Here is a 27,815-nt window from a genome sequence, read left to right as displayed (position 1 = left end):
GGCAGCTCCCCCTCCCCTTTACTGACAGCCAACACAAGCCAGACATGAAATACCTGTCTCAATGCAAGAACACCAGTGCCCAGTTTCCCCATCATGAACCACCAAGCAACTACACAGCTCCCCTCCTCATGTGGGGACAGTGACATGGCAGGGGACCCCAGGGAGGAGGGAATGTTGAATGCAACTCTATGAAGTGGCATGGGGGGAAGCATTCGGAGCTTCCCGGTCCCAGCATGGTTTCCTCCATACCCACTCTCCCGGGACAAGGTGGGGGGAAGAGAGCTGCAGGCAGAGGGTCAGGCTGAAGCCCTGTGGCAGTGTGGCCAGAGCACGGGGGGGGAGAATGCTGGAGGACGGAGCGTAATTTTCTATCCATGGAGAGGGAGGAAGGAGGAAAGAAGGTGACCCTCTACCCCAGACCAGTTGCCGGAGCCGCGGGACCCCCCAAAAGCCGGGACCACAGGCCCGGGTGGCCTCCGGCGGTCAGCACCGCGGCCAGCTCCCGCGGCCGTATGTTCAGCACCGCGGCCAGCTCCCGCGGCCGCCCCACTGCCGCCCCACGGCGACCCCCGCCCCGCGGCACCGGCAGCCCCCGGCCAGCTGCCCCCACCACCCCAGGGGAGAATGCTCCCTCCACGCCTTCGGGTACCCCTCTGCAGCCCCGTCACCAAGCCAGCTCCCGCGCCCACAGCACGCTCATCGCCTCACACAGTCCCGCCGGTGTCTCCCCCACGCACGTCCCGACGCCTCGCTGCACGCACATCCCCTTCCCCCACAGGCCGTCCACCCCCGCTGCCCCACTGCATGCGCGCAGCCCTCTGTCCTGGGGACCCGCTGCCTCTGCAGCACCCCGGACCCACTGCCCATGCACCTGCGCCCCTCGGGTGTTCCACTGCATGTGCGCCGCCTGCATCCCCCCGGCACAACTCTGTGCCCCACTGCGTGGGTAGCCCATGCCCCACGGCATGCTTATCGTCATGCCCCACTGCACGCACAACCTTGCACCCCATTGCATGGGCATCCGGTATCCCTCGCGCATGCATCCCCATGCCCCATTATGCAAACACCCCATTGAAAAAGCGTCTTTGCGTCCCATCGCACCCACCTCGTGCTCTATCGCACGTGCACCTCCAGCCCCATTGCACACACCCCCTGCCCCCAACTGGGCACCCTTCTGTGCCCCTAACCTCATTGCACGCGCACCCCATCCCTCATTGTCCAGACTCACCGCGTCCCACTGCACACACATCCTGCATCCCACAGCAGGCAGACGCTGTGCCCCACTGCACACACGCACACACCTGTGCCCCACTCTCACCCACCCCCCGCCCCATTGCATGCACATCCCACATCCCATTGCTCGTGTACCCCATACCCCTCACAAGCACATCCCTCTGCCCCACGACACAAGCACCCTGCGTCCCACCACACACACGCCCCACAGCATGCGGACCTCCTACCCATTGCAGACACCCACCCCACGGCACACGCACCCCGCGCCCCACTGCGTGCCTACCCCATGCCCGTGGCACACGCACCCTTTAACATGCATCGCTGTGCCCCACGCCACACGCGCCCCACGCACGAGCACTCGCGCGCCCCATCCCGTACCCGTCCCGATGCCCCGTGGCGCGTGTGCCCCACACCCGTTGCACCTCCCGACCTCCTTTCTCCCCCACACACCCCCTCCGGCGCCCCCGGTCCCGCGGCACTCACCGGCGGGCGGCGGCAGGAGGAGGAGCGGCAGGAGCAGCAGCGGGAGGCGGAGGCGGGGGGCGAGCGGCCGCCGCTGCCCGCCGCCCCCGCCGCCCCGCCGGCCCATGCCGCCGCGCCGGCTGCCGTGGGGCGCGCGCCGCCAGCAGCCCCGCCGCGCACAGGCGCACATGACGTCACCCGCCCCGCCCCCGGGACCGCCCACCCCCCGCCAACATTGCCCCACCCCCTCCGCGTCACTCGCCGGCGGCAGCGCCGCGCCCCGCCCCGCCCCCCCCCCACGCGCGACCCGATTCCCCCGGAGTGGCCCCGCCGCTGCTCGGGGCACCGGGGGGCAGGGACACAGGTGGACGGGGACACGAGGCTGGCGACAGGGACACGGGTGGAGAGATAGGGACATGGGGCTGGGGGACGGGGACATGGGGCTGGGGGACAAGATACGGTGCTGGGGGAGAGGGACTTGGGGCTGCGGGACAGGGATATAGGCTGGGAGCAGGGACACGGATTGGGAACAAGGGACATGGGGCTTGGGGACAGAAACAATGACTGGGGACAGGGATATAGGCTGGGAGCATGGACACGGATTGGGAACAAGGGACATGGGGCTTGGGGACAGAAACAATGACTGGGGACAGGGATATAGGCTGGGAGCATGGACACGGATTGGGAACAAGGGACATGGGGCTTGGGGACAGGGACACAAGGCTGGGGGACAGGGACGTGGGGTGGAGGTAAGGGACACAGGGCTGGGAAAGGGACACTGCGGACAGGGACAAGGATACAGGCTGGGGACAGAGATACGAAGCTGGAGGAGAGGGATATAGGGCTGGGGGACAGGGACACGGGTCTGGGGACAGGGACACGGGTCTGGGTGGAGGAGAGGGATATAGGGCTGGGGGACAGAGACACGAGGCTGGGGACAGGGACACGGGGCTGGGGGACAGGGACACGGGGCTGACTACCCATGGGGGCTGGCGGCGCTTGTAACAGCGTTGTGTCCCTCCGGCCGCCAGGGGGCAGTACTGCTCCGCCACCCGCTGCCGCCAGCGCCGCTCTGGTCCCCACTCCGTTCCCGGCCGCTGATTGGTGTGCGACACTGGCAGCGCGACGCTGTGCGACGCCACTTCCGGTGGCGGCGTTGTTCCTGTGCGGGAACCCACCGGCGGCTGCTTTGGGGCCCTCGGATCCACCGGCCCTCGCCCGCCTTGCTCCAGTGGCCCCATCCCGGTACCGGCGCCCCCCGGCGCCATGGAGTTTCCGGCCGCTCTCTTTCCCTCCTACTTCGGCACCGGCCCGCCCCGGGAGCAGTGGGGCCCCGCTCCGGCGGCCGGCTGGGGGGAGCACGGGCAGGTGCTGGAGGCCGGCCTCGGCCACCCCCAGGTGAGGCCGCGGCGCAGCCCGCCCTGCTCGGGCCCGGGGGGTCGGGGGAGCCCGGTGTGAGTGAGGCGGGGGCCGTTCTCACCTCCCCCCTCCTCTCCCTGTAGGCTGAGACGGTGTTCGTGCCCCGCCGTGGCAGGATAGGCGAGATCTGGGAACCCGCTGATGCTGCTGCCGTGCCTGTCCTGCCTCCCAATGCGAGTGAGGGCCGCAGGGGTGGGAGGGGGGTACACTGTCTCGGGGAGGCAGGGGGGGACATCCTGTTCCACCTCCCCGCCGATCTGCCCTGCAGTTCAGGATCCCCACCAGCTTTACCGCACTGGCACGAGGAGCTTTAGCAGCTCTTCCTGGGGGAGCGGGGATGGTGCTACAGCGGTGTCCCAGTACTTGTGCAGTACCGGCCAGTCCCTGCCCTCTCCCCGCAGACTGCTGGGTCCCCTCACTTGCACCTCAGGACATCCTCTACCGTGGCGTCTTGCGCAGGAAGCTCCAGGCAGGCAAGTGTGGAGCCACTCTGGACTTCACCAAGCAGGTAGGACCTGGGACACTGTGTCCCACCAAGGACCTGGAGGGATGACGCGGGATCCCTGCGCATCCCAGCCCCTCCCTGTCCTTCCCACACAGCTGGGCCACTTCTTTGTGGATCACCCTGAAGATGCTTTTGGCTCCCTGGGGCGGCTGCTGCACCAGAACTTCTACCTGGGCAACTCCAAGCTGAGGGTCAGTGTCCATCTGGGGGATGACAACACCATCCCCCACCCCTCCCCTTGCAGCTGCCATCCCCAGCCTCTGCCCCCTCTCCTCCCTGCAGAGACGAGCCCGGGAGAGCACCATCCGGATGACGGCCCTGAGGGAGGAAATTGACCGTCTGGAGGCCAGGCGGTAAGCGTCCCTATGTCCCCTGCCCTGGAGAGGGCTGGGGGGGCTCCTGCTCTCTACCCCCACCTGACACCAGCTGTCCACCCACAGTGGCTGCCCCCAGAAGCACCTTGTCCCCCGCCTGCGTTGGTTCTCCCACCTCTCCCGTGACTGGCTCTTCGAAGTGCCGCTGGGGCTGCTGGCAGACTGCGTGCATGAGGATCTGCTGCTGCAGTGGGCCAGCCTGCTCTTCGACGATAGCACCACAGGGGGTGCACTGGCCTGGCTGCCCCCCAAAGACGTGGGGGCACGCACAGGCCGCCTGGTATACCCCGGAGGGCAGGCCATGAACCACCTCTGTATCCTTCCCCAAGGGTGTCCCTGGGGAGGGAAGCGGGGCTCATGTTGCACTGCCCTTAGCCAGCATCCCAGATTTCCAGGACATGGTGCTGGAGAAGCTGCCCTGTGCCCGGGGCTCCCCGGCACAGTTTGAGCTCAATGGACGCATCCGGCAAGTGGCAGCTGCTCGGGCAGATGGGGAAGGTGAGCCAGCCCCAGGATCTGAACCCCGGGCCAGGCAGGGTGTGGGTTGGAGGGATGCCACCACCCCCACCCCCCTCAGGACACTGCTTCCTCACATGTCATCTCCTGTCCTCTGCCAGATTTTGTTGGTGTCCGCTCGGACTATCACTGCGGTGTTTGGAGGGTGCCAGGCAGGATGGGGGCAGCCCCCATCCCGCTGCAGGTGATTCGCACCAGCGTGCCTGCCTCCTGCCTCACCGTCAGGTAGGCGCTGGGAAAACGGAGCTTTGCAAGGAGAGGGCTCTGCTGCCCCTGCAGCCCTCCCCGCTGTGGTGGATGCTCTCACCCCCATGGTAATGCCACGTCCCCCATCCCGCAGCCCTCACCTCCCCGGGGAGCTGGCTGTCTGCACCCAGAGCGGAGCTGTCTACCTCTGGAGCATCGAGACAGGGTGAGATGGGGCACTCGGGGCTGGGAGGGGACTCACACAGACCCCCGAGGTCTCAGGGAGGGGTGGCCGCCCAAGTGAGAGGGGCAGCTCTGCCCTGCACTGGCACTGCCTTCTCCCCACAGGCTGCAGCGGCTCCGCCACGACCCCCAGACCATGTTTTTTCGGGACCATTCACCCTGGCGCTGGAGCGACTTCACGGCCCACCCACGGGTGCTGAGCTGCGCCGACCGCACTGGCCTACAGTGCCTGGACGCCCGGGTGAGCCTGGGAGGGTGGGCACGGGGCCAGCAGCAGGCAGGGAAGAGGGTTCCCCAGCCTGGGATGCTGACAGCACCCCATTCTGCTGCTGCAGGCCCCCGAGAGATGCCACTTCGACTTGTTCAAGGTGGGCGAGGAAGCTGGCTGCCAGCAGGGCGAGCGGGTGGTGCTACCCATGTACCTGAGCAGGGCTTACCCCTCCCAGCACCTCGTCACCACCCAGGTGAGTTCCACCTCTCCTGGGGGACACAGGCAGTGTCTGGAGGGGGGACACCCCAGCACCTGTGGGGCAGGGGGATCGCCCAGCTGAGGGGGGCTGTCATGGCATGTTGGCATGAGCCCCACTGAGCCATGCCTCCCTGTCCCAGTTCTCTGTGTACGTGCTGGATGAGCGGTTGCCGCTGGTGCCTGTGCTGAAGTGGGCGCACATGATGAAAGCCCCCCCTCTTTTTGCTCACCTGACACCAGGGGGTCCTGGGAGGAGCCATAAGGTGCTGCTTGGTGCATCCTGCACCCAGGAGCTGCTGCTGCTGCAATACCAGGGTGAGAAATGGGGTTCTGGGAGTGCTGCGGGACAGGGGCTCCTCTGTGCCTATGTCACAGCCTCTTCGCCGCTGGGACTGGCTGCCGCCCTGCCATCAGTGCTCACCGGATAATTTTTGGTGTGTCTTTACCCAGGGGGCAGCCGGTGGGCCTGCCAGCTGGCGGGGCCTCCACAGAAGCTGCACAGCATCGCCGGCTGCCTGCAGCACCTGCCCGCCCAGCTCCCGCACCACCATCGCCTGCTCCAGGAGCGCCTCAGTGCCCCAGCTGCCGGTGGGTGTCCCATGCACTCAGGGGTTCAGGTCCCAGAGGGGATGACGTGGGCTGGAGGGTTGAGGGGGGGAGTACAGCCCTCGCTGTGCCCTGGGGTGGTGGGTAAAAAAGCAAAAGCAAAGCCCTGAGCAACCCTGTGCAAGAGATTAATGATCTAGATAAGGACGTGGCAGGCAGGAGTCAGCAGTGAGTGTGCCCATGGGGGGGTTGGAGGCAGCCCCCACTGCTGGCCAGGCTCCAGGAGGGGCCCCAAGGCCGGCACCCCACTGGCAATGCCCTCTCCATGTCACCACAGGGCTGGCTGCCGCACTGCAGGAGGACGGGCCACGGGAGTCCCTGCTGGTTTTCCAGCTCTCCGAGGCTGGGGATGTCTTCTGCCAGAGGCTGACCCATGAGGCAGCGTGGCCCCCTGCGCCCAGCGCAGGAGAGGAGGTTGCGGCAGCCCCCGGTTCTTCCCCTCTCTTCGACGATCCAGCCAGCAGCCCACCAGGCTTGGGCAGCGAGGAGGAAGAAGAAGAAGAGGAGGAGGAGGAGGGAGAGCAAACCTTCTACTTGTCCAACCTGGAGGTGATTATCAACGAGGAGGAAGAGGAGGAGGAGGAGGATGTGGGCACACCAGCGGCCCCGCAGGAAGCTGAGTGTCCCCAGGAGCCCTGCGCCAGCCCCCAGCCTTCCCTGCCCGCAGCCCTGCGGTACCGCCGCTGGCTGAAGGCTCTTTTCAAGGACTGCGGAGAGCCTCCCCGGCACACCCGGCCCCCCACCTTCGGCCAGAAGCGCCTCTTCACCCGCAAAGAGCTGGAGGAGCCGGCGGCCCCCAGCGCTCTGCACAAACAGGCACGCCAGCGGCTGCGCCAGGCCATGCAGGACGGGGGCTGCATCCAGCGGTGGGAGACCCCAGCTCCCCGACCCCCTGCCCTACCACAGCCACCAGAGCCCGGGAGGGAGCCGGACCCCCTGAGTACCCGTCTGACAGCATCCTGGTGTGGGGACTGGGAGCAGTGGTGGGAGGAGAGGACGAGCTTCAATATGGCGCAGAGGCAGCGGGCCCTACGGGAGCGACGGCGGCGGCAGAAGCAAGCCCGTGGCCGGCGCAGCCTTTCGGCCAGCTTCACCTCCTCCCTCACCTACCAGTCTGAGCTCTCCGAGCTGAGCGATGTGGCCCCCCTGCCCCTCTCCCCCGGCCCCCCACGGGAGAACTCCCCACCCACTCGTAGCCCCCCACCATCACCGGCTCCCGATGAAACCCTGCTCTCCTCCCAGAGCCTGCGCAGCCGTGGAATCCCCAAGGAGCGGCGGAAGACCCTGCGCGACTACCTGTCGGTGTGGGCTGAGGGTCCCCCCGAGCCCCCAGACCCCCCCGGCAGCCAGGCCAGCCAGCTCTGCATCCCCTCCTCCCAGAGCCAGCTCTCCTCCGCCTCCCAGCCCCGCCGCAAGCGCCCACGCATGGGCTTCTGAGCCGCCAATAAACCCCCACCCACGACCAGCTTCTGTTCTTGATTTGGGGGAGGAGGTGCTGCCATGCGTGGGCATGGCGCCCACCCGTGGGCTGGGTATGTGTGTGGGGATCGGGTAGGACCTCTGGGTCGGGGGTTTGGCGGGCCGGTTGCCTGCAGAGCGGCCGGCGGTGGCGCCCGCGTGTCACGCGTGGGGGCTGGAGGGGGAGTGTGCGGGCCCTTTAAGGCGCCGGGGTTGCGAGTGACAGGGGCGGGAGCCAATGGCGGGGCGCGGGGGGCGGGGCCGGCGCGGCGGCGGCCATGGCGGCGGTGCTGGCGCGGGGGCTGGTGCGCGGCTGGGCGGCGCGCGCCCCGCTGCGCGTGGGGCAGGTGGGCGCGGGGAACACGCGTGGGAGAGGGGAGGGTGGAACCATAGCGGGGGGCGGGCGGGGAGCGCCCGGGCCGGGCCGCTCCTTCTCCCTGAGCCGCCCTCGCCGCTCCTCCCGCCCTCGGGCAAGGTCCGCGGCGGGCGTGGGCCCCTCCACGCCACGGGGCCTCCGACCACCCGTGTCCTTTCCTCCCCCCTCGCCCCGTCACCCCCATGTGTACCCCGTCACCCCCATGCGCAACCCCTATCATCCCCATGAGCCACCCCTGTCACCCCAACTGCGTCCCCTGTCATACCCATGTGCACCGCCCCTTCCCCCCGTCCCCGTCCCCACGCCGCGGTGTCCCCGCCACCCCGGGTGACCCAGGGTGTAAGTGTCGTGTGTCCCTCCGCCCCAGCGGTGCGCGGCGGCCGGCGGGCAGGACGGGGAGGTGGGCAAGGCGCGGCGGGCAGCGGCGGCCGGCGAGGAGGCGGGGGGGCAGCCCACCATCTTCAGCAAGATCATCGACCGCAGCGTGCCCGCCACCATCCTCTATGAAGACGACAAGGTAGCGGGAACAGCAGGGCGAGTGTCCCCCACCGGAGGGGAGGGCAGCACCCACGGGTGCGGTACTCACCCTGCTTGTCGTCCGTGTCCCGCCCCCCCCCCGCCCCCACCGGCAGTGCCTGGTCTTCCGCGACGTGGCCCCCCAAGCCCCCGTCCACTTCCTGGTGATCCCCAAGCGCCCCATCCCCCGGATCAGCCGCGTGGGTCCCCAGGACACCGAGGTGAGTCCTGGGGGGTGTCCCTGGGACATTTTTTTGGGGGGGACACATACAGACACGCAGGGTGCTGATCCTCCTTCTCCCCCCCTCCCGCCCCCCGCAGCTCCTGGGGCACCTGCTGGTGGTGGCAGCACGGACGGCGCAGGCGGAGGGACTGGCCGAGGGCTACCGCCTGGGTGAGTCAGGGTCCCCTACCCCGCCGTGGGTGGTCCCAGGGTGGGGGTGACCCGGAGTGTGTGGGTGGCCTGACCCCTGTCCCTCTCCCGGCAGTGATCAACGACGGGAAGCATGGTGCCCAGTCCGTCTACCACCTGCACCTCCATGTGCTGGGGGGGCGGCAGCTGGGCTGGCCTCCCGGCTGAGACCCCCCCACCAACTACCCACCGCCCCCCCCAATAAAGCATCTCCTTGGTGGTGGCTTCAGTGGCTCTGTGTCAAGGTGGCCCTCCTGGGGGTGGCCGGCCTGGGACAGCAAGTGGCTTTGGGTGTCACCGCAGCGGGGACACACCAGCAGGACGCGGGTGGGGGGGGGATGCGGCTGGGGCTTGGTGCCCCACTTCTTGGAGGAGGGGGGTGCCATATCCCAACCTGCCCACACTGGAGATGCTTTGGAGCTCCACACTTGGACCAAATGTGTTTTTGAGGGGTGCCCAGGTCCCACAGGTCCTGATGCCAGGCAGGGGGCCGCAGGCTGGGTGCGGCAAGGGTGTCCCCAGTCTGGGGAACACTCCGGGGCTGCCAGCAGCATCCCGTGCCCTGGGCTGCCCACCCAGCCCCACTGCCACGACACAACGCCTGCACCACCACCCCCACCCCTGGGTGTCCCCCAATTACCCCCTGTGTTGCTGCCAGAGCCCCACAGTGGGTGGGGCTGATGCTTCCCCGCCTTGCGAAAGTGAGCTAATTTGCGCTAAGTTGAACTAAAAGTGCTAATTGCCCATTTACTGCTCCCCACCCCAGAGGGCCCTGGCTGGGAGCTCCCTGGTGGCTCATAGCCATGAGCTAAGGGCTGCGCGGGATGGGTGCGTGGTGGGTGTGCTGCCCCCCTCCACCGCACACCACGCTCACCACCCCGCCTGCACTGCCACGCAAAGCTCACTGCGCTGCACACCCCAGACCCCCCCTGCGTGTGCACTGCCGTGCAAAACACATGGCCCTGCACACCCCGGACCCTCTGCGCTTGCACGGCTGCGTGACACACATTGCATTGCATGCCCCAGACACACACCCCCCCCCCCGCATTTGCACCGCAGTGCAAAAGCTGCGTTGTGTGCAACAGACCCCCCCACGCATGTGCTGCTGTGCACAACGCTTGCACTGCACACCCCAGACGACCCCCCCCCGTGCACGCACCGCTGTGCAAAAGTGCTGCACGCACCAGCCCCCTGCGCCTGCCTTGTGCCGCGCGCCCCACACCATGCACGTGCATGGCGCATGCACCACTGCGCGAAGCGCATTGTGTCGCACACTGCAGACAACCCCCCCCCCCCCCTCCTCCCACCCCACACGCAAAACATACGCAGCAGTGCTCATACACACGCGTTTACACACATTGACCGTGGGCCTGTGCCCACCCCGACTGGGGTACACACATACACATGGGGGAGGGGGTCACGTTGCATGCTGCCACTCACCCGCCGCCACCGCGCAGCCATGTCTGCCCCCCCCCACCACCACCACTGTGCTCCCTGCCCTGTGCCTCCCGCTCTGCCACGGCTATATTTAGCGGCAAAGGAGGGGGGGCCCGGTGCTGGCGCGGCGCATGGCCCACCTGGCACCGCCGGCGGGGCCGCCTGGGTCCCCGCCAGCCGCGCAGGGGACCGCAGCCCGCCGGGGAGAATGGTGGCTCTGTTCAGCCTCCGGCTCGGTGGCGCTGGTGGCGGGGGCTGTGGCACAGCCTTGTTGCTCTAAACCTCCCCCCCCTCCCCGTACCTACCCAGTATAGCGTGGGGAATGTTTTCGGGGTGCAAAGGAACCTTAAAAATCTTGGATGCGGCTGCTTCCAGCCGCCAAGACCTGCTCAAGCTACAACATGCCTGGGGGCTGGGGTTCCCTCCTGGCTGGGGAAGCCCAAGGGGGTGAGGACCCCAAAAAGGGGCTGGGGGTGCCAGGGAGGTGGTGTGGACACCAAAGAGAGGGGCCAGGGACTCCCAGTGCATCATCCTCCGGGACTGACCCGGAGCAGCCCCCCGGGGATGCCGTGCCCGGCAGAGGGCAAGTGCTGGCACGCGAGGTCAGGGGACGGACGCCTGCCATGGCGTTTCCTCCTGCGCCAAGTTTATTTTGTTGGTCTCCGAGCAGCCCTGGGGCAGCACAGCGGTCACGGCCCCATGGGGCTGGGATGGGGCTGGGGGGAGGGGCGGGGGGGGGCAGTAGTGTTTTCATTCCTCAGCCGAAGACTATCACAAATGACGCAAGTTCCCAAAAGAGCTGGGCAGGGGGGCGGCGGGGGATGTGTCAGCCGACAAAAGGCCGCCAGATGTGCTCCAGCAGCTCCAGGGCTGCTGCCCCACGGCGATGCTGCCACGGTGCAACCCCACGGCAATGCCCCATATGCCACCCAAGAGTGGTTTGCCCCATGGTGAGTGCGCACCCCCGGGCTGCCATTGCCAGGGTCCCCGTCCCACACTGTACTTACAGTGCCTTTAGTGTCCTTTCAGTGTCCCTCCGGGCGCCTGTGCTGCCTTGGACAGGCTTTTGGCTGCCCCAGGGGCAAGCCCACGTGTTGCTGGTGGGGAATTTGGGGACAGTCCTGGGAAGAACACCCTGGGGTGCAAGCTGTGGGGAGGGTGCCCAGGCTGCCACCAGCCCCCCTCAAAACCCCCTAGCATGAGCTGGGGTACGGGTGCACCTCAGGGGCCAGCCCTGAGCCCAGGGCTGAGCGTGGGGGCACGACGAGTGGCATGCACGCCAGCACCCTGCCAGCGAGCACCCAGCCCTCCGGGCATCCTGGCACCCACCTCCAGTGGCAGCAGGGGTGGTCTGTCCCCCAGCTTGGGGGGGTAGTGGGGGTGCCTTTGCTGAGCCTGAGCTCTGGAGCACGTCTTTCCCTCCTCCCGCAGCTGCGCAGCAGATGGGCTCAGAGGAGCCCCTGCTTGGCGCAGGGCCGAGCACCCGGAGGGAGGAGCGGTCCCCGCTGGGGGCCCCGGCTGGCCAAGGCCAGAGGGGCTGGGCACATCCCCTGGCCAGGAAAAACACGAGGCCCCAGCGCCGAGCGTGTGGTGGCCCCGGTGGCGCACACCGCAGAGCGCTTGGAATAACAGCCCTTGCGCCGTAGCCCGCCGTGTGCTATCAAAGGGCCCTTCTTCTGCCCGGCCTCCATGGGGATGGTGGCCAGGGGGCCCGGGGAGGGCTGGCGGCGAGGGGAGCTGCTCCACGCCTGCGGGACACTGGCTGTGCCCAGCCAGAGGCTCCGGGGCCCTGTCCCGCCCTGTCACCCGGGGCCAGCCCTGGGTCTCTGGGGCAGACGGGCGCCAGACCTCAACAGCAAGGGGTGTCACTTGGGTCAAGTCACAGGGAGCAGCGTGTCCCCAGGCACCCAGTGCAGGGTACACCCCTCCTGCCGCCCCAGTGGGGCTGAGCTGTCCCTGCCTGGGTATGGTGCCTACCCCGCGAGCCTCTGGGGCCACCTCTGTCCCTGGGCCTCGGCACCAGGAGGACACGGACACGTGGGGACGGTGACAGCCCCCACAGCAGGCCCGGCCATGCGCCTTCCCGCCCCGGCCACGCCCACTTACCCCGGCCACGCCCCTTTGCCGGGGCCTTTTGGCCTTGGCCACGCCCTCTTACCCCTCGCCATTCTAACCCTGCCCCTTGGCTCCGCCCCCGGGTGGGCCCCTCCTCCTTCAGGCTCTCCGCCAATGGGAGGTGCGCACGCACCTGGCACCACCCATGAGCTTGCGGCCGCCGGCGCGGCGCGGCTCGTGTTTACTGTCTCTATGGAGACGGAGCGCAGGCGCCATGGAGCCGGGAGCGCGGCGGCGGGGCGCCGAGACCCCCCGAGGGTGGGAGCATTAAGGGGTGTAGGGCATTAGGGTGACCCCCGAGGGAGGCATTTAGAGGGGCAGGGTCCTGGGTGGGTTGGGGGCAGGGCCTGGAGAGCATTATGGGGACGGGGGGCATTAGAAGATGGGGGCGTCAGGGGCACGGCCTGGGGAGGGTGGCAGCTGGGGAGGAGGTGGGGGGCAGAGCCCAGGCAGAGGGTGCTGGGGGGTGCAGAGCCACGGTAGGAGGGTACAGTGGTGGTGGGAGCGTTGGGGGGACAGAGCCTGAGATGGGACAGTGAGGGAGGGATATTGCGGGGGGGAGGAGAAGGGAGAGAGTTATGGAGGGGGGACCCCTCCGGAGCACAGACCTAGCAGCAGGCACTGCTTCCACCACCCCAAAGGGAGAGGAGTCCCTTGTCCCCCACCCTGAAGTGGGGGTGACACCACGAGGCACCCGGGGTCCCCAGCCTCAGAGCCCTGCCCACGCTGGTGGGGGCTGGGAACATGGTGGCAAGGGGGGGGGGGGGGTGAAGGATGAGCCCCACCGCCTTTCCTCAGAGACTGTCCCCATCTGCAGTGTCGCTCTGACGGGCCACGTGCCTCCTATGTGCCCTGGGGAGAGGCCATCATGTGTGGTCAGGGTCCAGAGTGACGTCCTCCTGCCTGAGGTGCCCACAGAGAAGCCCCCATGCCAGAGGGAGACACTGATGGCCACAACCAAGATGCCCCAGGAGATGCCAGCCATGGATGAGGTGCCCCAGGAGACACTGTCAGCCACAGCCGAGCTGCCTGCCGAGGCCCTGCCAGCCATGCCCAGCGTGGTGCCACCCAACGAAGCTGGGAAAGATCCCTGCGGGGTCAAGCTGCCATCCTGCCCTGAAAAGTTGGGGACTTGCCCTGGTGAGGTGCCCTCCATGGCGGTGCCAGTGGGGCCTTCCCCCCTGCAGACGCCAGCAGAGCAGCCCCACCAGTTGGTGCCTCGGGGGACCTGCTTGATCCACAACTGGCAGGAGGAGGTAAGTCACCACCACCATCTCAGGGAGGATGCGGGGATGGAACAGGGGAAAATGCCCCTCAAAACCGACCCCACAACATCCCACATGCTGATCCTTTGAAGCCCCCCACTCCTGGGCAGCCCACTCTATAGATAGCTGCCCTTGGTGGAGCTGGAGCTCCCTGGATGACCTTGAGCCCAGCGGGATGGAAAGGGGATGAAATTCAATAGCACAAAAGGAACAGGCAGATGCGTGGGGACTGATGGTGAGGCTCTGGGAGGAGAGTGGGGCCTTTGCTGCTGGGGTGGTGGGAGCCAGGTGTTGCAACTCATCACAGCTATGTGGGGACACCTGCTTGGGTGAGCCAGGCTGAGCCATGCGCCAAGTGATGCCACAGCCTAGGGACCCCACCTCCCAACCAAGCCCAGAGCCCCATGGGACTATCAAAAGCCTAAAAGCTGGGAGTGGTCATGGGACACCACAGGGTGGGCTCCTGCCCCCTTCCCACAGCCCCCACTGTCCATCCCCAGAGAGCCACGAACCACCTGGACACCGTGCCAGGGCAGGAGCCGGGCAACGAGGGCTTCACCCACCGGCATGGCCACCATGGGCTGCTGGTCCACCAGCTCCTCTCCTGGCCCACCAACAGCACCACCACAAAGGACACCTACCGCCCACCACACAGGGCCCTGCTGCTGGGGCGAGGTGAGGTTGAACCCCTCCCTGCCCCAAACAAGCTGTGTGCCCCCCAAAAAGGCAGCGAGGCGATCTTAGCTGCTGGGGCTGATGGCACCTTCTCCCCCACAGGGCAGCGGGAGGCCATGCTGGAGGCCATGCTCTACCAGAAATACAGGCAAGCCTGCACCCCTGTGTGCCACCCACCCCTGGAGCCATGCCCCAGAGGAGGGCACCCTGCTGCGGGTACCTGCCCGGGGGGGGGGAGGGGAACGGACACAGACCCCCGAGCTGAGAGGTGTGGGGTCTGCTCTGCCGGCAGGAAGGAGATGCAGGAGAAGATCTGTCCCCCCAAGATGATGCCCATGGAGTCGGTCTCCACCACACATCGGGACTACTGTGCTGGGGGCTGCCAGTTCATGCCACTGCCTACCACCCAGGTACAGGCAGGGGACAGTCCATCTGCCCTTCCCCCCAGCTTGTGGCAGCCACCAGGGTGCCCACAAGCCTCCTGTGTGTTCCCCCTGGACATGCTGTCCCCTCTGATCACTGTCACATCACTTCCACCTGCAGCCCCACAACTACTGCACGGAGCAACCCTGCAGCTTCTGGCTGGAGCAAGCCCGCAGCCTGCCCGTAAGCCCCCCAGCACCCTGCCCTGCCAGCACTCAGGGGACTCAGCTGCTGACAGGGACCTCTCTGCTTCCCTCCCCTCCAGGGTGTCACCAGCATCCGCAGCGGGGACAGTCCCTTTCGGAGGAATGCAGCCTTCTCCACCCCCATCACCGAGTACCTGGAGCAGCCCCTGCCCTGCACCCCGCTGAGCAGCTGGCTCCGGCCCCGCAAGCAATAAAAAGCAAGGGGGGCAGAGGTGGTCCCAGCGTCCTTGCCACCCCAGGGTTGTCCTCAGGCTGGGCGTTTGGAAGGGGAGCACCATGTCCTTGGCCTCCCGATCCCTGCAGGGGCCATGCAGCACATGCATGGGGACACCCTCCATCCTCTCTGCAAGTCACTGCTGCCCCAAAATATGCTGTGGCCCCCAGCGCCCCTCCTTGGGCATGGAGGGAGAGCCTCTGGCACAGCCCCATCCCCTGGGACATGCCCTCTCCCGGTGCTCGCAGTGGGTGACAGGCGGCCCCTGTTCCTGTCCCCAGTCCCCTGGCACAGGTGGGTTCCAGTACGAGGCGGCTGCAGCGTGGCCAGAGCATGAGCTCAGAGGAACGTACTGCAGCCCTCATGCCAAAGCAAACCCCACCGCAGCGTCCTGCCTTTCCAGCACCGCCCCAAGCCCTCGCCAGCTGCTGCTGCAGCCGCCCTGCACCGGCTCCCCATGCCCAGACACCACACACCCCCCCCACTCCACAGCCGGACCGCCGGGGTACAATGCTTTGGGATGCTCCAGGCAGCTGTCCCCAGCCCAGGTGGAACTCGATGTTGGGGTTTCCCTCCCTCCAGCCCCTCACCCCACTTGGTGCTCCGGACCAGAGCAAAGCAAAGGTCAGGGGACAGAGGGATTTTTTGGGGGAAGTTTGTATTTCAAACAAAATAGTTTGCAGCGACTCCTATATTTACACCTGGGGGAGTGGGGGTATTTACATGACCCAGTGGGGTTATATACAGGGGAGGGGAGGGAGCCGCGGCATTGAAGCCTGCCCTGGCCAAGGGGTCAGTCCCAGCAGGAGCCCCCGTTTCCCTGCCCTGGGGAGGGGGTGACATAGGCACAACTTATAGTGGGGGCCAGGTACTGAAAAGAGACGGCAAAGTGCCCTGCGGGGCAGCCAGGCCCCGGGAGCGGCTCAGAGCCAGCTGAGCCGCAGGGGAGAGGGCAGGGGAGGCAGGACCCCAGAGGGTGGGGGGATATGGGGTCCCCCCCAGGCTGGATCAGGGCTGGTTTCCCCCCTCCAGCAGAAGCTGCAGGTGGAGGTGGGCTTTGCTGGTGCCAATGGAGGGGTGGCAGGTGATGCCATGGCCACTGAACCCCCCCGCCATGCCCGAGCCCTGCTGAAGCAGGTGGGCTGTGGTGGTGGTGGTGGGCTGTGGTGATGGAGGGGTGCCGGTGCATCCCGGGTGTCCAGGCACCAGGAGGTGTTGGCGGCCCCATCAGTTCTAGGGGCTCCACCACTGCTCAGATGACTTTGGGGTCTTTCCTTTCACCCAGCAGCCAGTACGTCCGCATCTTCCCCTTACCCTGGGGAGTGGAGGGGGGGCAGTGAGACCCTCCCCACCCCCAGTGCTGCTCCTTAGGGGCTGTCCCCAGCACTGAGGGGGACAAAGGGTGCCATCCCCAACCCACCCACACATTGCATGCCCCTGTGCAGGAAGGACTGGCACCCCACCAGCGTCCTGATGACCTCACCTTCATCTCCACATCCCCACGCAGCTCCAGGTCGAAGCAGCCAAACTCATCCAGCACTTCCTTTGTGGTGGATGAGACGTGGATCTTCAGGGCTGGGTGGCACAGAGGGGCAAAAGGAACATGGCTGGGTTCGGTAGTGGGGCACGACCCATGGCACCGGACCCCAGCTGCCAGCCCCATGGCTCACCCTGGCCGTTGGACTCCATGCGGGATGCGGTGTTCACCGTGTCCCCAAACAGGCAGTACCGCGGCATCTTCAGACCCACGACTCCAGCGCACACAGGACCTGCAGGTACAGAGATGCCTGGGGCTGCTGCAGGGTGGGCAGGCAACCATCCTCTAGCTGCAGCGGCGGCCGGTGCAGTGGCTCACCGGTGTGTATGCCGATGCGCAGGCGGAGCTGGTCGTTGGGCCGGTGCCGGATCTTGAAGGTTTTGACGGCCTCGAGCAGGGCCAGGGCCATGCGGGCGATCTCACGGGCATGCAGCTTCCCGTTGCGCACCGGCAGCCCTGACACCACCATGTAGGCATCCCCGATGGTCTCCACCTGCAGCGTCAGGGGAAGCAGGTACACCAACGGGCTCCTGGCTGCCCGCCTCACTTTGGGGGGCTGCGCATGCTCGCCCCCCCATCACACACCTTGTAGACGTCAAAGTTATCGATGATGGCATCAAAGCAAGTGTAGAGATCGTTCAGCAGCGTCACAACCTGGGTGTAGCAAGGGTGCGTGTGGGGCTGGGAGCAGACATGTCCCCCCAGCCCCAGGGATGGCACTGCAGTGCTGTAACACACTCCTACACCAGCACCACAGGGGATCTGCACCTCAAACCCTGCTCTTACCTGCATGGGGGTGCTCTCTGCTGAGAGGGCAGTGAAGCCCACAATGTCGCTGAAGTAGATGGTGACGCTGTCAAAAGCCTCGGCTCGCACTGTCTCCCCGCGCTTCAGCTGCTCCGCCACAGAGCTGGTGAGGACAGGGGGATGGTGGTGGGCTCCCACCCCAAACCTATTCTCTCCTTTGTGTCCCTTGCCCTGCATCAGCATGGAGAGCCAGCAACGGACCCCATGCTTGCATGGCTTGACCCCATGCCAACCCCCAGACCCACATGCTCCCGTCTCTCCCCCTCTCACTGGGGCAGAATCTGGTAGAGGAGGTTCTCCGCCTTGCGCTTCTCCTCCAGGTAGGCTTGTGTCCGCTCCTCCACCAGCTTCTCCAGGTTGTTGGCGTACTGCTCCATGCGTGACAGCAGGTTGTCCAGGATGCTGGTGCTGCCCTCCCTGCCGGGGTGCAGGCAGCTGGCATCGCGGGAAGAGGTGTCCCCCAACCACCACCCCCATGGCTGTCCCTGCTCCCTTCAGGGCCACCTTCCTCACTCGCCAGCCACCCACTTGTTGAATCTACGGATGAAGATCTTGATCTGGCTGAAGTCGGGGCGCTCAGCCGGCTCCTGTGCCCAGCAGCGCTCCATCAGCACTGCCAGCTCCTCGCTGTGCACCCCGATGTCGATCGAGGGGCGGAAGAAGGGTTTCTGGCTGTTACGCACCTTCTGCACAATCTCTGCCAGGGGGTGGCCAACAGTGAGCATCGGACCTCCCCAGCAGGGATGGGACCACCCCATACCTCCCTCTCTGCCCCCCTCACCTTTGGGGCTCAGGTCCATGCCCTCAATGTAGAAGGGACCGTTGCGCAGGGCGACCTCCTGCACAATGATGCCGAAGCTGTAGACATCAGCTTTCTGCATGCCTGGGGTGGGCAGGCGCCCCTTCTGCAGCAGCTCTGGGGCTGTCCATAGCTTCTCTGGTGGGACATTGCCATGGGGTGGTGAGGCATAGCCACTCCATCCCCCTGGTCCCCCGGTTCCCAGCGGTGGGCACTCACTGGCATAGAGGGCATGTGTGTCCTCGCCATCGCAGGGCGAACGGAAGCTGGCCAGCCCGTAGTCAGTGATCTTCAGCACAAAGCGGCTGTCTACCACGCAGTTGGATGACTTGAGGCTGCCGTGGTGGCCGATGATGCTGTTGTGCAGGAAGGCCATCCCCTGAGAAAGACGGACGTGGTGAAGCTGGCATCCCTCAGGCACACCCACCCCCCAGCCCTTCATGACCCTGTTTGGGTACCTTGACGATGTCGTTGATGAGGGAGTAGCGAAACATCCAGTCCAGGTTGATGCTCTCATTCTCCAGGACATCCTGGGGCAGCACATTGAGTGAACCCAACCAAGCACCCGGGTGACAGTGACACTGGCACCAACCTCACCAAGCACCCAGCTGCGGGAGGCTGTATGGCACCCACCCCCTCCCCTCCACTGGCCTCTGACGCCTGGTTGGGTAGCTCTGTTGTGAGTCTTGTTGGCCACCAGCAGCTACAGCCCTGTCCTCAACACCCATCCCAGCCGGGTCACCTGGTGTGTCTAAGTGTCACCCCTGGTGCCCCCAAGCCCGCCTACCTGCAGGCTGCCCCGCGGGCAGTACTCAGTGACAATGCAGATGTTGGGGGGGTCGATGCACGCCCCAATGAAGCGGGTCAGGTGGTTGAACTGAATGTCCCGCATCTGGAGGTGGAAGCAGAGCCCAGATGACTCTGAGGTCAGGGGGAGATGTGTTGCTGCTCCCACCAGCCCCCTCCACTGCCATGACCGGCCCTTGCACCCCCAGGCAGGGTGCCCACCCCAGCTCAGACCCCAAACCTACATGTTTCAGCTCGAAGAGCACCTGCCGTGTAAGCTCAATGCGCTTCTTGTTGATGTGCTTGATGGCCACCACGTTGCCCTGGTTGCCAAGGAGGGAGAAGAGGTCAGCGCCCACTGGGCAGATTTGGGGAGGGGAGGAAGGTGACAGCGTCCTGCGAGGCAGGGGTGCAGCCAAGGGCGAGCACCCCAACAGGGCTGGGGGGTTTAGGGAGAGGACTCAACTCCCCACCTGCAGCACTGACCTTGAAGTGGCCGGTGTTGGCGAAGATCTGGTACTTGCCGTGTGTGGTCATCAGGGAGCCATAGCTGGAGCCACGCTGCGGGGAAGGAGGGGGTTAGGGATAGGGACCCCAGAGCATCCAGGCACCAATGGAGCAGGGCAGCGACACCCCAGGGTGTGTGTACAGGGGATGGTGCAGGACAAGTTCTGAAGGGTCAGCAGCAGGTCTGCATGCTCTGTAGGGAGGGTGAAGCCTATAAAGTGAGGTATGGTGTGCTGCAGGGCATGTAGGGGGTGTAAGGGATGGATAAGGTGTGGCTGTGTAGAAGATGGAGGACCATGTAGTGGCTTGATGAGATATGGTGCTCTGTAGATGATTCGGGGCTATGTTGGGGGTGGATCAAGCATGGGTCTGCAGGGGATGCTGGGTCATGCAAGGGATAGAAAAAGTGTGGCTCCATAGGGGTTGGAGAGCTACATAGGGAGGGAGGGTTGTGTAGGGGACAGATGCAATGGGTCTGTGGGTCTGTAGGGGACTGAGGGCTGTGCAGGGGCTCAACAAAGGAGGAGTGCCATGCATGGAGGGAGTCGCAGGGGCAGGGGGGCAGGAGGAGGGTGGTGACCCAGGGCTGGCAGCTCTCACCAGGGACAGGGTGAGCCGGCTGCCCGCTGCCTTGTGGTACCGCTCGGGGCTCCCGAATTGCAGCTCGTCCCAGCGGATCCTCCACAGCATGCTGGCAAGCTCCTTCTCCAGCATCAGCTTCCTGGGGGGGCCACACTGAGGTCAGTCCCCCATACCCCCCGGCCCTGCCGTGCCCCTCATCAGGCTGAGGGGTGCTTGGTGCCCAAGCAGAGGCTCCCCCAGCCCCGACTGACCTGAAGATGAGGAAGCTGGAGATGCCAAACATGACGAAGGTGAGGCCGGTGCCCAAAGCCACGATGGCCAGCATGGAGAGGGGGGCTGGAGGCAGGAGGGGGTGTCAGCATGGCCTGGCTGGCCAGCGGTATGGGAACCGAGGGATGTGGGGACCCGGTACACCCACTTTTATCGCAGGAGGGATCATCCACATCAAAGACGCAGGGTGGGTTGTCCAAGGGGGGGGCCCCTTTCACCCAGGGGATGGGTCGTCCCAGCCAGTGGATCTGCTTCTCCACACCTGAGTAGTGTCCCACCACCTATGGCAGAGAGAGCTGAGGCCCCCCCCCAGCCCGCAGCATCCCATCCCCCATCCCCGGATGCCGGCAGGATCCCGGTGCCGGCCCCCACCTCGTACTGCCCGCTCTCAGGGTCACCCATGGCCCATAGGTTGAAGTCGGTGTCCCGGTCGTTGTTGCTGTCCATGCTCACCAGTCCCGTCACCCCTGTGGGAGAAGAGAGACCCAGGTGGGATGGGGACCGGATCCCACCACCCCTGCGGCACCCCCATCCCAGCCGCCCCCACCCTATCCTTACCCTGGAACTTGCGGTCCCGCATCTTCTCAATGATGTGGGTGGCATTTTTCTTGGAGCCGCCCTCCCGCAGGGTCTCGTTCAGCACCATGGCATACAGCAGCATCCCATCATAGAAACACCCCGCCACCAGGTTCATCTGCCGGGGGGGGACCTCAGTGCACCTGCAGCCACGCGCGCAGGGGTACCCCGGCCACAAGACCCCCACAGTGGAGCCACACACCCACTCATGGCCCCATTGCCCCACATCAGGGCCATGCACCCACCCTGCGGGGATGGCACTGCCCATGGCTGTTGCCACCAGGGATGGCCCCTCTGGCATTGCCAGTAGCCATGTCCCACCCTCTGCACCCTGGTGAGGTGCCACAGCCCCACGGGGAGGGTCCCCACCACCCCATAGTGCAGGGGGACTCACTCACCAGGGAGTAGTTGAGCTGCACTCCAAATTTCTGCTTAGCTCGCAGGATGAGCTGGGTTTGGAAATGCTGGTACTCGGGGTTTTGGGGCTCGTAGTAGGTGATCACCAGCACCATCTGCAACCAAGCACGGCACTCCGCTTCACACACTGGGGCCAGGCTGGGGAGGTCCCCGTCCCCAGGCAGGTGGGCACAGCTCACCTGAAAAGCCTCACGCAGCCCCGAGTCCTGGCCCGGGCTCTGCTGCCAGGGCTTGAAGGGGTCGCGGGCAGAGTCGCCCCGCAGGCTCTCCCCAAAGACGTCCAGGTAGAAGAAGACGTAGTCACCGTTGGTGAGGTTCTCCCGCTGCGCCAGCTGCATGATCTGCCGCAGCATCTCCGGCGGCCCACAGAGGTACACCACTGCCAGCGAGACGTGGGGTGTCAGTGGGATGATACCGCCCCGCCTCAGGGCACCCCGCTCAGGCGTGGGGTGGGATGCTTTCCCTTGGGGCGATGGGGTGCAGCAACCCCGGGGGCATGCTTGGTGACTGCGGGGACGATGGAGCAGGCGGCTGGGGCAGCGCCTGTCTCATCGTCTTCTCATGCCACGTGCCCCATGGCCACAGACCCCGCTCAGCCCCATCGCCCTTGCTGGCCCTGACCCACTCTTGCCCCATCAGCCGCCTCGGGCTGAAGGGGTAAAAGAGAACAGGGGAATCCTTGCTCCAAATATGAGAGAACAGGGGAACCCTTGCTCCAAAATATGAGGCAGACACCCCACACACAGACCCCTGCACACCCTGCTCCAGCAAAAGCCACCCAGAGGATGCCGCTCCCGGCATCAGCTCCCCGGCTGCTCCCCGCCAGCCCCAGCCAGGAGACCGGGAGGGATGGGAGAGGCGTCGGGGCCGTACGCCGGAGGCCCCTGGGGAACGAACAAACCCATGTTTGGGTTCGCGGCCAGCCGGCCATGCGGCAGGAATGCGCAGGTTCCCGGATTCCAGCACCTTCGGCGGCCGCCGCCGGCGCTAATTGGAAACAGAGCATCTCGCTGGTGTGACCCATGCAGCAAGGGGGTGCCCGGGACCCGTCCGGATGCCCCGTGTGCCCCCACCCGCTGCCAGCAGCTGGTCCAGCCCCGGTGGGATGCCCACCCGGGTGCTGCATGGGGGCAGCATGGGGCCGGCACGGGGCACCATGGGCTGTGGGGACGGGCGCCCGAGAGTGTCCGAAACCCCCCCGAGCAGGGGCCCTCCTCGCCCTTGCTGAGGATCCTGACACTGCCTCCTCCCTCCCCCCGGAAAACCAGGGCCCCCGCTCCAGCCAGCCTGGCTGGGAACCCGGGATTGAGCAACGGAGGAGTCGGCGGCAGTGGAGGAATGTCACGCTCGGGCACTGGCCCCAGCGCGCAGCCCTTCTGCGTGGGGCCCGGAGCCCCGGCTGGAGCTGGAGCTGCTGGGGACAGCAAGGAGGCTCCACGCCATGGGATGGGGTCCCCACTCCCCAGGATGGGGTCCCTGCTGCCGGCAGGCACCCCGCCACGCAGGCAGCAGGAGTGGCAGAGGGTGGCTCGCTGGGGCAGCGAGGGAACCCATGGGTGGGAGAAGAAACCCAGTGCCGCCACCCTGGGCACGGGAAACCCACAGCAACACGGGAGAGCTGCTCCTGGGCATGGGGGAGAGGGAAACCACAGCACCTTGGGCTGTGCATGAGCAAAAGCGCGTTTTAGGGGCAGAAATGTTTTCCCTCCGAGTGCTGCAATACCTCAAATAAACACTTTCTGCTTCCCCACTTAGCTAGTCCCGTACCCAGAAATGTGCTGTCACCAAATTTCTCAGCCAGGATGGGCAGCTCAGCATCTCCCCAGCACACAGAGGCTGAGGGTCCCCCCATGGGGAGGCAGTGTTGGGACCCTCCCCATCCCATCGCCGGCGCCAGGAAAAGGCAGCCGGCGGCACCGCGCAGGCTGGGGAGCCAACAACAGCTGGTGGCAGATGGTGGGACACCCCGGGCAGCCAGCCCCCATGGAGGTGGCGGCAGCAAAAGCCTGCCTGGTCAAAGGCCACCGAGCTAGGGGATCGATGGCGCCTGGACGGCTCCCCAGGGACAGGTTGCAGGAGCCGTGCAGAAGGGAAGGGTCAACGCTCGGGGCTCTCCATGACGCTAGCAGCTGCCTCCAGCTGGCAGCCGCCTGCCCGGCCAGCAGCACCCCTGCCTGCTCACACCCCGCAACCCCCCGGGGGTCCACAAATGGCCAAATGTAGCCTCAGCATCCCTAAGGACAAGGGGAATGGGGTCCTGCAAGGCTGGGGTGCATACAGTCCCATGGCACTTGTTTAGGTGGTGCCCATGATGCAGAAGGCAGAGCACACAGTCCCAGGGGATGGGAGGGACCTGAGGCAGGACCCTGAGCGTGCAGCTGGGACAGCATGACACTGCCTGACCCCTGCATTATGGAAGATAACCCTAAAGTGAGGGCGAATCCTAGTTTGGGGCAGCTAGTCCCTGCAAATCCCAGTTTGGAGCAGCCCCGCCAGCACAGGACACCGCAGTGCAGGGACCCTCACCCCAGCCAAGTGGCTGTCCCATGCCCAGGGGGATCGCAGGGCAATGCACTCCCCTCCCGGCAGCAGCACCTGGCCATCTCCCCAGGCAGGGGACCTGGGCTTTGCAGGCAGATGCTCCGGTAATTCCCTCAACCACAGCTCTAATTATATCAGCGCTTTTGCAAGTGGCAGGAGAGACGTGGGCCCCTGCACGTCGCCCAGGCATCAGTGAGGGGGGCAATGGGAAGTGCGAGGCGGCCACACACACGGGACAGGGCAACGCACCCAGATCCCCCCATGCCTGCTCTTTAGAGCCACGAAGAGAGGGGATCAGCAGCTTCAGGGGCACACAGTGGGGCAGGGAAGAGTCTTTCCCAGGTTTACCAAATGCCTGCCTCACCACCTGGGAGGAGGAAGGTGACACCACGACATGTGGTGTCATTGCAGGGCACAGACATGGATGTGGCTGCAGCCGAAGCTCCTGTTTCCCTCTCCACGACATACCACGCAGGGATGGCCACTCCTGGGAAAGCTTTGCAGGTTCCCCACTGCCTGCCCCACACCCCCAGGGGTTAGGAAAGCACCTAACATCAGCATCGCAGCCCTGAGCACCCATCGCGGTGGGGCCAAGCATTCAGCCCCACACCCTGTCCCGATCTCTGAGCTGTGACCAGAGGGGGGCAGACCCTCCCCTAGGGGCATCCCGGCTCGGAGGGCCCCCAGGTCTCTGCCCACGCCTGGCCTCCTCCCCCGGCAGCCACTACCCCCTGCCTGCACCAGGAGGGATTGATTCCCATCAGGGTGATTTACAGCACCAAGCCGGAAACATTGATAGTAATCACTGATTTTAGCTTTTTTCCTTGCATGGTCCTTTGCCCCTCTCCCATGTGAAGATCCACGCCCCACGGCTGGTGACGGCACACCAGGAAGCCTCTGTCCCAGGCCCTTGACCGAGCAAATGAGAGGGGCAGCCACAAGCTGCTCAGCTCCTGCAGCCCACCATGGGATGCCCAGTCCCATGGACTCAGCCCCACCAGCCTCAGTCCCAGGGGAACCGCGTCCAGCACCCCAAAGCACCCCAGCCACACATCCCCATCCTGGTCCCACGCAGCCTCGGCCATGTCTCCTGCTGGCCCATCTGGCTCCACTCATCCCAGCTCGATGTCTTTCTTAATGACACAGCATCTCAGGATCCATTAAGAAGCATCGCAGAGCGGCTGGCTCCGGGATCGATACACCCCGCTCATCAATAATGAAAGAGCATCAGGCTGCCCTTGCTCTCCAGCTGCCTCCGTAAGCCCCTCCATTTCCTCCCGCTCCCAATATAGCCGCTCTCCTGGGGCGCTCACAAGGCACCAGATTGATTTATCCCTCCATCAGCAGGGTGAGGCCATCCCCAGCCCTGTCCCCGGGGCACAGCAGGGACGGGCACAGCGCAGACAACCCAGCTGCCAGGCTGGGGGGCTCTGCCCGAGCATGGCATGGCTGCCTCAGTATGTGAGCACCATGGCTGCCTCAGCATGTGAGCACCGGGCTGCTCTGGTCATGTAACCACAGCCGGCGCTGCCCTTCAGACGGCCACGTCCACACCGTCACCCGCAGCTTCTGAGGAGGTGACTGGGTCCCACTGGCCCCTGGGGATGCCCTGATCCTGCTAAGGCAAGAGGGGTAGGGTGCCCCCAGCGCCCCTCACACCACGCATCCCACCAAGGTGACGGTCTGCCCCAGCTCTCCCCCGGCACACTGGGAGTGACTGGGCAGGGGGACAGGGAGAGGGACCCTGTAACCTCCCACCCTGCCCTGGCGCTCGCCACCAGCACTGGGGAGGCCCAGGGGTCCTGGATCCTGCCGTATCCCATGTGCATCCACCTCCCCATGCAGGTCCCCCTGCTGCCCCAGCCCCACCGTGACCATATGTGCCCACCCACCCCTAACCAGGCCCAACATACAAGCTGCTTCGCTCACCCTTCCCCGTGCCCCACATGGGTCCCATTGCACTGCTGGCCCCTCGTCATGCCCCACGTGGGTGCCACTGCCCTCCTTGATGTGCCCCACAGGGGTCCCACTGTGTCCTTGGCCCCTTGCTGTGCCCTACATGGGTCCCACCCTGTCCCTGGCCCCCTCACTGCACCTACGCAAGCCCCAAGGTGTCCTCAGACCCTCACTGTGCTCCACAAAGGTGCCACTGTGTCCTTGGCCCCTTGGTGTGTCCCACAAGGGTGCCACTGTGTCCTTGGCTCCTTGCTGTGCCCCATACAGGTCCCACTGTGCTCCTGGCCACTTGCTGTATCCTACACAGGTCCCATTGTGTCCCTGTCTCCTTGCTGCACCCCAGATGGGTCCCACAACACCTTCAGCCCCTTGCTGTACCCTACGTGTGCCCCACTGCATCCGCAGCCCCTCTCCGTGCCCCAGACGGGCCCCACTGCATCCCACACCCCTTGTTGTACCCTATGTGTGCTTCACAGCACCCCTGACAGGTCCCACCACACCCCCAACCCCTCGCTGTACCCTCTGCGTGCCCCACTGCACCCCTGTCCCCTCACTTCACCCCACACGGATCCCACCCCATCCTCAACCCCTCGCTGCGCCCCACGGAGGATTCTGCCTCCTCCCCTCCCCGAGCCCTGCGCGGTTCCCCCGCGGGGACCCCCCTCCGCTTATCCCCCCCCCCCGCCCTCCGCCACCCCCCGTCCTCCCCGAGCACTCAGCCCTGTCCCGCGCGGGGTCGCCCCACGCCCTCCCCCCCCGTCCCCTCCCGCCCCACGCCGCGCCGCCCCACGCACCGCGCCCGTTGGCTTTGATGAAGTGCACGGCGGTGTCGGGGCCGCCCTCGTCGGGGGAGTAGATGTGGTGGCGCACGGTGAGGTTGCTGCCGTCCTGCAGCTCCTGGTAGACACCCTCGACGGTGAAGTAGTAGGGTCGGTCGTCGGTCTTGCGGTCCACGTAGAGGAGGACGGCGCGGGCGCTCCAGTTGAAGTGGGCGTGGAGGTGGGAGACGAAGGCACCCAGTTTAGGGGCCGAGGGCCCGGTACGCACCGTCGTGCTGTAATGCTCCCGTTTGCGGCTGAAACCGGCCGCCACCGCCCCGCCGGTGATGAGCGGCAGCCGCCAGTGCGAGGCGAAGCGCCCCACGGAAGCGGCGGGGTAGACGCAGCCCGGCCCGAAGAGGACGTCGGGGTCGTGGTAGAGCTTCAGGTCCACGGCGTTGAGCGGTGCCACGTACTCGGAGCAAGCGCCCTCCAGCTCCGAGCTCATGAACTCGACGCGCACCGAGAAGGGCCGCGGCAATAGCGGCGGCTCTCCCCGCTCCAGCGCTTCCAGCGCCAGGCTCAGCGCCGGCCCCACGCGGGGCCAAGCCCACGCGTAGCTCACGTTGCGCTCCGGCAGTACCACCGCCACCGTCAAGTTGGCGACCGCCCCGTCGGGGGTCGCCGCCCGCCGTACCCCCCCCCCTCCTCCTCCTCCTCCTCCTCCTCCTCCTCCTCCTCCTCCTCCCCCCGCCGCCGCCGCCACCGGCACCGGTAGCGCCGGTAGCAGCAGCAGCAGTAGCAGCAGCGGCAGCCGCGGAGCCATGGGCCGCGCTGGCTCCTCCGCCCCGGCCACCGCCCGCCCGCCCGTTCCTGCGCCCCGCCGCGCCCCCGCCCCGCTGCCTGCGCCCTCCCCCGGGCGGCACCGCCCCGGGACGGCCAGCGCCCTCTGCCGCCGCTCCCCGCCCGGACGGCCGGACTGCACGGGGATGGGCGGCACCGGCATGGGGAGGGGGGTGAGGGGTCCCCGGAGAGGGGGGCCGGGGAGGGGTGCGCGGGTTCTGGGGGTGGCCCGTCGGGAGGGGCTGGAGAGGGGGCGTCGGGGTTGGTAGCATCACGGAATCATAGGATGGTTTGAGTTGGGAGGGACCTTTAAAGGTCATCCAGCC

At 66.2% G+C, this 27,815-nt stretch overlaps 4 protein-coding genes across 4 annotated transcripts; 3 read left to right on the top strand and 1 right to left on the bottom strand.

Moving 5' to 3' along the window:
• The first annotated feature begins 2,911 nt into the window (after window positions 1-2,911).
• TAF1C (TATA-box binding protein associated factor, RNA polymerase I subunit C) lies at window positions 2,912-7,468 on the top strand. The gene is made up of 14 exons (XM_082497507.1): window positions 2,912-3,093; window positions 3,198-3,291; window positions 3,516-3,622; window positions 3,715-3,810; window positions 3,902-3,972; window positions 4,060-4,307; window positions 4,381-4,491; window positions 4,611-4,734; window positions 4,850-4,921; window positions 5,044-5,179; window positions 5,274-5,402; window positions 5,548-5,722; window positions 5,858-5,995; window positions 6,291-7,468. The coding sequence occupies exons 1-14, from the start codon at window positions 2,962-2,964 to the stop codon at window positions 7,448-7,450; spliced, it is 2,793 nt and encodes a 930-aa protein (XP_082353633.1). The 5' UTR covers window positions 2,912-2,961; the 3' UTR covers window positions 7,451-7,468.
• Window positions 7,469-7,749: 281 nt separating this feature from the next.
• HINT2 (histidine triad nucleotide binding protein 2) lies at window positions 7,750-9,001 on the top strand (the record flags this gene model as incomplete). Its single annotated transcript, XM_082497227.1, has 5 exons — window positions 7,750-7,818; window positions 8,215-8,364; window positions 8,480-8,584; window positions 8,685-8,757; window positions 8,852-9,001. The coding sequence occupies 5 exons, from the start codon at window positions 7,750-7,752 to the stop codon at window positions 8,941-8,943; spliced, it is 489 nt and encodes a 162-aa protein (XP_082353353.1). The 3' UTR covers window positions 8,944-9,001.
• A 4,107-nt stretch (window positions 9,002-13,108) lies between these two features.
• Window positions 13,109-15,090, top strand: SPAG8 (sperm associated antigen 8; the record flags this gene model as incomplete). Its single annotated transcript, XM_082498019.1, has 5 exons — window positions 13,109-13,583; window positions 14,370-14,415; window positions 14,560-14,677; window positions 14,811-14,873; window positions 14,956-15,090. The coding sequence occupies exons 2-5, from the start codon at window positions 14,384-14,386 to the stop codon at window positions 15,088-15,090; spliced, it is 348 nt and encodes a 115-aa protein (XP_082354145.1). The 5' UTR covers window positions 13,109-13,583; window positions 14,370-14,383.
• A 674-nt stretch (window positions 15,091-15,764) lies between these two features.
• Window positions 15,765-27,472, bottom strand: NPR2 (natriuretic peptide receptor 2; the record flags this gene model as incomplete). The annotated part of the gene is made up of 22 exons (XM_082498069.1): window positions 15,765-16,425; window positions 16,594-16,685; window positions 16,781-16,879; window positions 16,966-17,140; window positions 17,233-17,301; window positions 17,434-17,557; window positions 17,725-17,871; window positions 17,983-18,151; window positions 18,236-18,391; window positions 18,473-18,632; window positions 18,712-18,783; window positions 19,041-19,145; window positions 19,285-19,362; window positions 19,526-19,600; window positions 20,147-20,267; window positions 20,380-20,464; window positions 20,547-20,679; window positions 20,771-20,865; window positions 20,957-21,092; window positions 21,373-21,486; window positions 21,571-21,770; window positions 26,683-27,472. The coding sequence occupies 22 exons, from the start codon at window positions 27,470-27,472 to the stop codon at window positions 16,363-16,365; spliced, it is 3,258 nt and encodes a 1,085-aa protein (XP_082354195.1). The 3' UTR covers window positions 15,765-16,362.
• Between the last annotated feature and the right edge of the window lie 343 nt (window positions 27,473-27,815).

The sequence above is a fragment of the Vanellus vanellus genome, assembly GCF_965231255.1.
Source record: "Vanellus vanellus genome assembly, chromosome: Z".
Classification (NCBI taxonomy): domain Eukaryota; kingdom Metazoa; phylum Chordata; class Aves; order Charadriiformes; family Charadriidae; genus Vanellus; species Vanellus vanellus.
Note: the sequence above shows the minus strand (reverse complement) of the source record. Positions and strands in the feature narration are given on the sequence as shown.

Excerpts from the sequence above, each read along its gene's own strand:
- TAF1C (XM_082497507.1), top strand. The coding sequence starts at position 2,962 with ATGGAGTTTCCGGCCGCTCTCTTTCCCTCCTACTTCGGCACCGGCCCG. Across the intron at positions 4,922-5,043 it reads CTCTGGAGCATCGAGACAGG|GCTGCAGCGGCTCCGCCACG; the intron begins GTGAGATGGGGC and ends TTCTCCCCACAG. Across the intron at positions 5,723-5,857 it reads GCTGCTGCTGCAATACCAGG|GGGGCAGCCGGTGGGCCTGC; the intron begins GTGAGAAATGGG and ends GTCTTTACCCAG.